This window comes from Euprymna scolopes, chromosome 28 (genome assembly GCF_053919585.1).
Source record: "Euprymna scolopes isolate OS-2025 chromosome 28, ASM5391958v1, whole genome shotgun sequence".
Lineage (NCBI taxonomy): Eukaryota > Metazoa > Mollusca > Cephalopoda > Sepiida > Sepiolidae > Euprymna > Euprymna scolopes.
In genome coordinates this window covers 72880153-72890152 of record NC_136509.1, presented here as the reverse complement: position 1 = coordinate 72890152, position 10000 = coordinate 72880153, and the positions used below count along the sequence as shown (strand labels likewise).

General features: G+C 30.5%; 1 protein-coding gene across 4 annotated transcripts in view; it reads left to right on the top strand.

Moving 5' to 3' along the window:
* Positions 1-10000, top strand: part of LOC145249693 (plexin-B-like) — a 575535-nt gene that overhangs the window by 527959 nt on the left and 37576 nt on the right. For all 4 annotated transcript variants that reach the window (XM_080111499.1, XM_080111497.1, XM_080111498.1 and 1 more), the window contains exons 25-27: positions 1987-2114; positions 3388-3447; positions 4876-4950. In XM_080111499.1, the coding sequence (XP_079967625.1) occupies positions 1987-2114; positions 3388-3447; positions 4876-4950 (263 nt within the window). The remainder of the gene's footprint in view (positions 1-1986; positions 2115-3387; positions 3448-4875; positions 4951-10000) is intronic.

The following is a 10000-nucleotide window of genomic DNA, read 5'->3' as shown; positions in this document are numbered from 1 at the left end:
TCCCCGAATGACTTCATGCCTTGTTTGTAGCGATTGACATAAAAATATTACAAATACAGATTGATTTCGTCACTCCTGATGCCACCCATATAATTGTCAATAAAATATAAAATTCTTTCTGCAATCCAACCATATTTGGTACAAATAAACTTCAGTCTATGCTTGACTTGCCCACCAAGTTTCAGTGATGAAAGGCAAACAGTTTTTTTTGGTTTTGTTTTGTTTTATCACTATTCAATAATAAGCATACCTGGATATGACATGTAAAATTGTGAATGATTCTGATAAATTCTGTTCTTGGTACTGTTCTGATTTGGGATGATAGTTCTCCCCAGTTCAAATGTAGTCTGGGTATTGGTTTTTACATTATCTTTTACATATCCCTACATATCAAACTCTTGGGTGTTAAGTCAATATTACTAATTGAGAGAGATAGCCATAGCCAGTGTTTACGTCATTGCCTTCGATATACGCTGAAGCCTTTATATTAGTAGTTAGAAAGTAATTTCTAGCTAAATTAACGTTTACTAGAACCCCAGTTGTCTAGACCGTTTGTGTAGCAGACAACCTGTGCTCCTAGATAAAACGTCAAAAAGGACCTCTTGCCATACTTTTATGACGTCATCAACTGTGCACTGTTATCATTTCCATTTGTTTTAATAGATCGCATCATAAAACTATGACGTCATCTAATGCGTTGATTTATGTGTGACTGGTGCCTTCTTGTTGTCACCAAGTTTTATGGCAGATCCATAGTTTGGTAAAAACAAACATAAGTCAAGTATTCCTAGGAGACACTATTCTAGAAAAGAACATAAAAACTTGTTTATACTTTTAGTTAGAATAAAGCGAAAAAAATGAACTGCTATTTTGTTTTTACTTATATATAGTTGGCAAGTTTTGTCTGGTTCCTCCTGTAAATACCGGATTCAGAAATAAGCTGACAAATTATGCTTAGCTTCTGGCTAACCGATTTTCATTAGTTATTCTTGTATCATGTTATTGACAAGATAGTACTATACTTAACTGCAATTTATTTTCAAAATTACTTTGTTCTACTAAGAATTATATTTACTACTATGAAATATCTATATTATATTTCTTTTAGTTTGTCTGTTCAACTTTTTTCAGAAAAGCCGATATGGCTGAAATTTTATATGAGCCTTTGTTTTGATAAGATGCAGCGAACTAAGTAGTATGGTATCCATTCGATTTAGGGTTAAGGATCTAAAGGGGTTAGTATTAAAGCAAGAAATGAGTAGAAATTTAACTATATTCGACCATCAATTTAAAACAAATCATTCATTCTCAGCGAGCTATGAATGTTGCTATTTTTAACGCACGGAAAATTGTAGTTTTTAAATAATCACCTAAAAATAAAAATCAATAAGGGTGAATTATTATAACTTATTTTTCTGTCTCTTTATGCTTTTAATTTTAAAATTTATTTGATATATTTTATGAAGTAATTGTGAGTAACTAATGCATCCTTGATGGCATCAAGTTTTATGGCTGTTGGTTGGTTGTTTTTCATTTATGGCATATCAACCTTTTTCAGGTTATTTAATGCCGAATCTAGTTATTTTGAGGAACGATTTTTAATGGAGTATATTTTTTTACGTCAGATTTTATTTAACCCATAGTTGGGACCCTAACAGGTACTACCACTCCGGGTCAGAGTGGACCTGGGAGCAATGGCAATTAAAGGGTGGCTCCACACTCCCCAAAGCCCGCAAGGTGGGGCCTCACCATCGGATATAGTTTTAGGTCATATTCAGGACCAAGTTTTATGGCCTTATATTCATAAATTTGTTTTTATCATAAACATCTGTCAACTAGTTACTGAACCCATTTTCTCGTATGATATCGGTCAATGTGAAATAGACAATAAGAATTCAGTACTCAAATAATCCTGCAAAGCAGGCCAAATATTTTGCATGTGTCTAAAAATATTCATTTTTTTTTCCTTTCTTTTTATTCTTGCAGAGATCCCCTGGAATGGTTTTTATGGAAACAGGACTCCAGCAATTCAATCATCTTCTAAACAACAAATATTTTTTACTCACTTTTATCCGTACACTGGAATGTCAGAAAGGATTTAGCATCAGAGACAAGTAAGTTAAGCGCATGTTTATTAAGACATTAAATAACCTTGATTGAGATTAGCTTTTAACGTAACACGATTGAACGGCTTGGCGTATAAATAACTGGCAAAGACTTAAAGTCGGATTCAAAATGAAGTTTTTAAAAAGAAAATTATAACAAAATGATATTCTAAAAAATATAATAAAATTAAAATAACAAAGCGATAAAGTAACCACCCTTCAAAAGTAAATCAAACATAGTTCCCTATAACGTCTATTATTTTTTTTTTTTCAAAAATGCATTCCTCATAAGTCTACTAGCCGGGGGAGGGGGCGCCCGGCTTTGTCTGGTCATAAAATACGCTTAAATATGATACTTTAATTTGTCCAGATTGCGTATATATTGTAATAGAGTTGTGATTTCAAAAGTAAAAAAAAAGTATTTGGGTGACATCAGCTTGAATCGAACCCGAAAACAAAACTGAAGCATTCAAAATTAGCGATGTTAACACTGTACCAATGTGTGTGTGTGTGTGTGTGTGTGTGTGTGTGTGTGTGTGTGTGTGTGTGTGTGCAGTCAGCACCAACCCTATTCAGGGTTTAACCGGCTTCCCCCGAAGGAGGAAGTTTCATGGGAGTTTGAAATTCACAAGCAGCCCCCTGTCGCATGTATATCCCCGTTAGGGGAGATGACGACGTTAGGTTTTTGCAACTTTTTGCAGGGAGGTGTCGACGTCCTCCTACATACAGCACCTGGACTTCCCAAATTGATCACCCATTTTAGTAATGACCAGGCTCAATGTTGCTTAACTTCGATGATATGACGGGAACCGGTGTGTCAACGTGATTATGACGTATATGTGACACACATATAACTAATGAAAAATAAACTAAGATCAAAATGTTCAAAATGTATAACGATTTTTAAAATTTGGACCCCATTTTGACCCCTGAAAACTATTTTAATCAGCTAAAAGACCCATAAAAGAACGGTCCATAAAAATTCTAATCATTTGAGCCCCCTAGCACCGCTCTGCGACTTTTAGCTTTAGAAGATGTAGAGTTCTGTGGAGACAAACTGACAGACATGGTGAGTTTTATAAATTGGAGTATTTATTTTCAAATCTACATTCCCTATAACGTCTATAATCTATTTTGGAATATAAGTTGCCTATAATGTCTATTATCTATTTCCAAAATTACATTCCGGAGAGGAAAAGATAGTTTTTCAATAAATTGTTCGCCCATATATTAAAATAAAACCTTATGTTTTCTAATGTCTTGTTTCTTCTTTTTTTTTCAGAGTAAATGTAGCATCATTGTTGCTCATCATTTACCAAAACAACATGGAATATGCTACAGAGTAAGTATCGTATCTTTTCTTTGCTTTCTCTAACGTAAAAAGTGAATTCCGTCTAATTCTCGACTTTAGACTTATCTAGTATTGTGTCTAACAAAGTTGGATATTTGATTTCTTTCTTACATTTCTTGTTATACAAACTGGCCTTAATTTGAATCATTTTGATAAAGTTTTTTCAAACATGTAGTGAAGTGGATAATGGGGGCTACTGATGACCTGAGGTATAGGTTGTTTAAACAATTATATTCAATTTAGCTTAAATTTCCGGTTTTTGAAAAAATGACATGTGCGAAATTTTTTTTTTTGGCGTCACTGTACGTATATATATATATATATATATATATATATATATATATATATATATATATATTTCTTGTCGTGCTTCTTAGAATTTCAGACAGCAAGGTACATTTGAATCCTGATTATGGTCGACCCGTGTAGACTCATTAATATATATATATATATATATATATATATATATATATATATATATATATATATATATATATTCATCCACATACAGTACTGTTTCGCTGTTTCACAACTCATCAGTGCGGCTAGACAAGCAACTATCTCAAGGCAGAATCGAAACCCGATCGCCCAAATGACAGATGGAGCTTCTAACCGTTGTGCTATACGGCTGCTGCTATACGGGCAGTGAATTAACAATGTTTTTACATTGTCCAAATTACATAAGCTCAGTTTTTTACACAAAGAGCATCGCTTTATATGCTAATTGTAATTTGTATATCACTATATATATATATATATATATATATATATATATGTATATATATATATATATATTATGAAATATTTTTAATTAGTATCCCCATACATATATGCGTATATGTTTAATCCTTTTTCAGTAATTTTCAGAGTAGAGATATTTACAAGTAAAGTAAGTACCTGATTCCAAGAAGAATTAGGGAAATCAATGCCAACATCAGAAGTAAGCTGACAAATCAGCTTGATCTGAAAATATATTATTTTCAAATAAAGTTATCTTTATGGACTTTCAAAATCCGAGCGAAATAGTATTTAAGCTAAAAAATTAAACTTAGCTTTTTACTAGCCAATTTTCTTTAGTTATTGTCGTACCATGTTATTGGCAATATATTGATATACTTAGTTGCAATTTATTTTTTAAAGTTTGTTTGTCCTATTAAGAATTATTTTTTCATGCAAAAAATATTTTTAAGTGATCACCCAAAATTAAAAATCGGCAATGAAGTAAAAAGTTGCGTATATTTTACTGATTATAAATTTACTTTTTTTTTTTATATAAATTTTCTTTCTTTTCACGAATTTCTTTTCAAATTTTATTGCATTATTTTTATTTCTATATTTATTTTATCTATTATTTCCTTGAAATAATTTAATTATGCTTTAATTAAACTAACTCATGAAATATTCGTTTTGTTTTGGCAGAATTCTGAAATCATTACTTGATGAACTTGTTGAGAAATCAGTTGCAAGCCGTCATCCAAAACTGATGCTAAGAAGGTAAGTGCCATCTTCAACAATTTTTTCCTATAAAATAAAATATGCATCAAGTGCGCTTGAAAGCCAAATCACAACGTAATATTAGGAAAATAAACAAATATTTTACTTGTTTGAAATTAATAAATATATTTCAGAGGTAGACTCCATCTTCAGTGTGTTGTTTTGTTTTTTCTTTTTTCCTTTTCTTCTTCCTTGCCATGTTGTAAATTTGGAGGAAGAAGTCTGTTTTAAAGAGCCGCACGTTGTATCTAGCGGTTTTATTTTGAAATGTTTGAACTGTGCGTAGGCAACGTGAGAATAACGTCAAGGATGAGAGTTTATATAGAAACGTTGTTTTAATTTGAATAAAATAAAATACGCATCAAGTGCGCTTGAAAGCCAAATCACAACGTAATATTAGGAAAATAAACGAATATTTTACTTGTTGGAAATTTATCACAAATATATTTCAGCGGCATACTTCTTTGTCCAACGTTACAACATGGCAAAGAAGAAGAAGATGAAAAAAAAAACAGAAACAAAACAAGACACTGAAATGGAGTATACCTCTGAAATATATTTGTGATAAATTAGAAAATATATATATATATATATATATATATATATATATATTCCAGATCAAAAATAAATATCCAAAAGTAAGAACCATTGAATTTCAACGAGGTTTTTGACAGTGCTCAATAAAAAGAGCAAGATATTATTTTATTCAGTGTAAGTAAACAAAATTATCATAAGTCACTACAATAAGTATACTGTTTCAATCTAAAAATACATCGTCAGGCGACAATGCACATCCGGTCTTTTAATGAAAAGGAAAACCGAATAGAAAAAATAGCTAACTGACTTTTAGACTGAAACGGCGACTTATGGTAACTTTTTTTTTTACCTAAATTGAATAAAATAATATATATTCTTACCATCAATGGGAATAATTATTCTGTTGGTTGCACGATTCGAACCTCAGTGCCAAGTCTACACATACCTAACTTTTTATATAGAGATAAAAAGCACATTCTCTTTCAAGCAGCGTGAATCAGCAAATGATTAGCTAGAATTCGCAGTAAAAACAAAAGTCCAAGAAACATGAGATGAAAAAAAAACACATAAAATGTAAAAAAAAAAAATCAGCAGGCAGAAATATTTTTGAACCGATTACAAATATTTGCTTTCTGAATGTTTGCTTTGCCTAGACATACAAATTGTGGCCTCAGGTAATAATAAGATCAAATCCTGACCACACCCGTAACCGCCTGCTCTTTCACTAAGTTTTTAATTGCCCAAAGACACGAATATATGAAATGGAAAGTGACTAAATCAATTTGCAAAGTGTCGGTGATGTAAGAGTGTTTAATATAAACTTTGACACATCTCTGCACACCCCCATTTACACACACACTTTTAATCCGAAGAAAAAATAAATAAATAAATTAAGGATATTTGAGATTTTTTTTTTTTTTTTAGATTTCTTGGAATTAATGCCTGGAGGTCATACAAATATGATGCCCCGGGCGGAGGAGGGTTCACTGTTAGTTGAATTTATATAATTTTTCTACCAATTTTTTGTTCCTATTCATTTTTTTTTTAAAGAATTTTGTGATTATTAGTATTTTGAAGTACGTCAATGATTACTGTTTTTTTTACAAGTTAGAAATAAACTTATATTAAAATCGGTTTGCTTTACTCTCATTAAAAATTGCATACAACATAAGTGTTAAGTTTGCAGGTTTAAACAAGTAACCTAGAAAGCAATACAAATGACGACTCAACAAACAAAGGTAGATCAAATAAGAAGTGTATTAGGAAAAAGTATATTTACAGGATATTTACATAATGGTGTCAAATAAGAGAGTCTTTGCTGGAGAAACATATCTGCTCTCGGCGGCCTTCGGTGGCTTCTAGTGAACACACACTCAGACTGAGTCTTCCTATTTATGTGTAATTAATATCCACATATGCAAATGAACCACAACAATAAGTCTTCTGCTGTACAATCTACACCGCTTATTATATATTATCAGAAAAAAAAAAACAAATCTGTCCAGTTAGGTCATCCATTGAGACTTTCTGTATTAGAAAAAGTGGATTTAATTTTTTTAATAAAAAGGAACATCCAAAATTATTACTATCTCTCCTCTTACGCGCTCTCTCTTATTCTTTGTCTCCACAGCTACAGGATTAAATAGTATTACTGCTATTATCTTATTTTTACCATTTTTCTTATAGATAAGATAGATAGATAGATAGATAGATAGATACATTACATAGAAAAATGCGAGAATTTATATAAATTGAATTTAAAAAAATGTAAATTATAAATTTATTATATTTTTTACTAGAATATTTTGTCTTTTTCTTTTCCAATTTTAGCCACTAGTCCTTTTACTTTTCTAAGTTTAATCTTAACCATATTACTTTACATGCTTGCATTTTTCTATGTAACCCATGATTTTTCCAGACTTTGCTTTGAAATAATATTTTATTTTTTGTGTTCAGTATCATACGCATTGTGAACAATCCATAAAAATCATTATCAACTTCTTAAATTGACTAAATAAAAAAATCAAATAAAAGACGTAATTGAGTAAATAAACAGAAAAAGAGAGAAACAGAATTAACGGGCGATGTTGTAAGCGAAAGATTATTTGCCCTAGCACGGCAAAAAAAGAGAGAAACGGAATTGACAGGTAACGTCATAAGAGAAAGATTATTAGCACGGCAAAGAGCATCACTTTTGTTAACTCTCTCTATATAACCCAAATAAGATGACATGCGAACGACATTATTGCTATGATTATAGGTGTTGACAACGAAAAAGTTGCTATGATAACCAAAAGCCAATCAGAAGAAATTGTCTCCAAAACGTCAATATTGAAAAAGTTGCTATGGTACCCAACAGCCAATCAGAAGAAACCGTCTTTTACGTTCCTTACTGAAGACTTTTGAACACCAGTAATTTTATTATAAATTTTGTTTTAATGAACGAAAATTGAAAAATTTTATTTCAAAATATAGCTGAAAAGGCGACTTATGAACTGTAAAAAATGTTTGAAATTTGGTCACGGTAGTGTTTGAAGGATATATATAAACCGTTATTACGAAAGGAAGACTTAATTTTTTTTAATATTCATGATTAGAAGAGAGAAAAAAATCAACTGACCAGTTTTGCCCTCACTCTCCAAGAGCTGAAGTTTTTTATCATTGAAGTACAAAAAAAAGAAAATATTGTTTTAGATATCTGATAAATCTATGTAATATATAAAAATTAAGTAATAATAATAATAATGATAATAATAATAATAATAATAATAATATAGTGACATCGAAAAATACTCATCTAGCTGAAACCACTATCAATAATTACTCCTACTCTTTATCTGTGCTTACACCTAAACTTAGATTCTATGAACAAAGCTTCTTTCTTAGAACTGCACCTTGTAGAACTCTGTTCTGTTTTCCTGCTTTCCAATTGACTACAATATGGTCGCCTTCAAGTCCAACGTAAACAAGTTCTTGATAAGCAGTTCCTTTAAGTAATCCAATTTACAAAATTTCCACTACTAACGATTACTACGATATTGTCCCATTGACTACTGTACACTCATTAACCCTTAACCCCGAGTGGCCTCCAGGCCTTCATAAGTGGTGACTCCCTTATAAACAAAGAAAAAGTTTTAAATTAAATCATAGTGATATGTTTAAGTAATAACAATACTCATAAAATAAATTACAATGGTTTATAATGCCCCTTTTACAAACCGTCAGAAAATTTTTGCACTACGCTGATATATATATATATATATATATATATATATATATATATATATATATAGAGAGAGAGAGAGAGAGAGAGAGAGGGGGGGAGGTAAAAAAGGAACTTTCCCCCTTTGTTGGAAGACTATTCCCACTATTCTCATCATATATATATATATGTACGTGTGTGTGTTTGTATATATGTATGTGTGTGTGTTTGTATATATGTATGTGTGTGTGTTTGTATATATGTATGTGTGTGTGTTTGTATATGTGAATATGTGTTTGTATATATGTATGTATATACATATGTATTTATATATATATATGTATGCATATTTGTGTTTGTATATATGTATGTATATACATATGTATGTATATGTATGTATGTATGTATGTATGTATATACATATGTATATATGTATATGTATGTATGTATATACATATGTATATATGTATATGTATGTATGTATGTATGTATATACATATGTGTATATATATGTGTATGTATGTATGTATATACATATATGTATGTATGTATATACATATGTGTATATATGTATGTATGTATGTATATACATATGTATATATATGTATATGCATGTATGTATGTATATACATATGTATATATATATATGTATGTATGTATGTATGTATATACATATGTATATATATTGGGTGGAGAGGGCTCCCGTAAGCCGTGGTGAAGGCAACCTTTCTAGGAGAAGCAAATCTCTGATTTAAAAAAAACATAAATCGGGAGACCATTACCCGCATTAAGCTGGTCTGCAGTTTAATTTGTTGCTGGCTATCTTGCTCTTGCTTGTTGCTGGATCTCAACATTTTGAACCGGGAGAGAGACTCAGCTGTCGTACAAAGCTAAGACTCTGTAACATCATCTTTGTATAGATACTCCCTCAGGCATTTGGGCTCATGGATTTTAAATGTCTGAGGGAGTGGCACTCGTCTGACAGGACGTTGCAATCATCATGTATGTATATGTATGTATGTATATATGTATGTATATGTATGTATGTATATATGTATATATATGTATGTATATATGTATATATATATGTATATATATATATCTATGTATAAGTACGTATGTATGTATATGTGGATCTATGCATATATGTATATATATATGTATATGTATATATGTGTATATGTATAAAGATATATGTATGCATATGTATATATATATGTAAATGTATCTGTATATGTATGTATATGTATATGTATGTATATGTATATATATATGTATGTATATGTAAATATATATATGTATATATATATG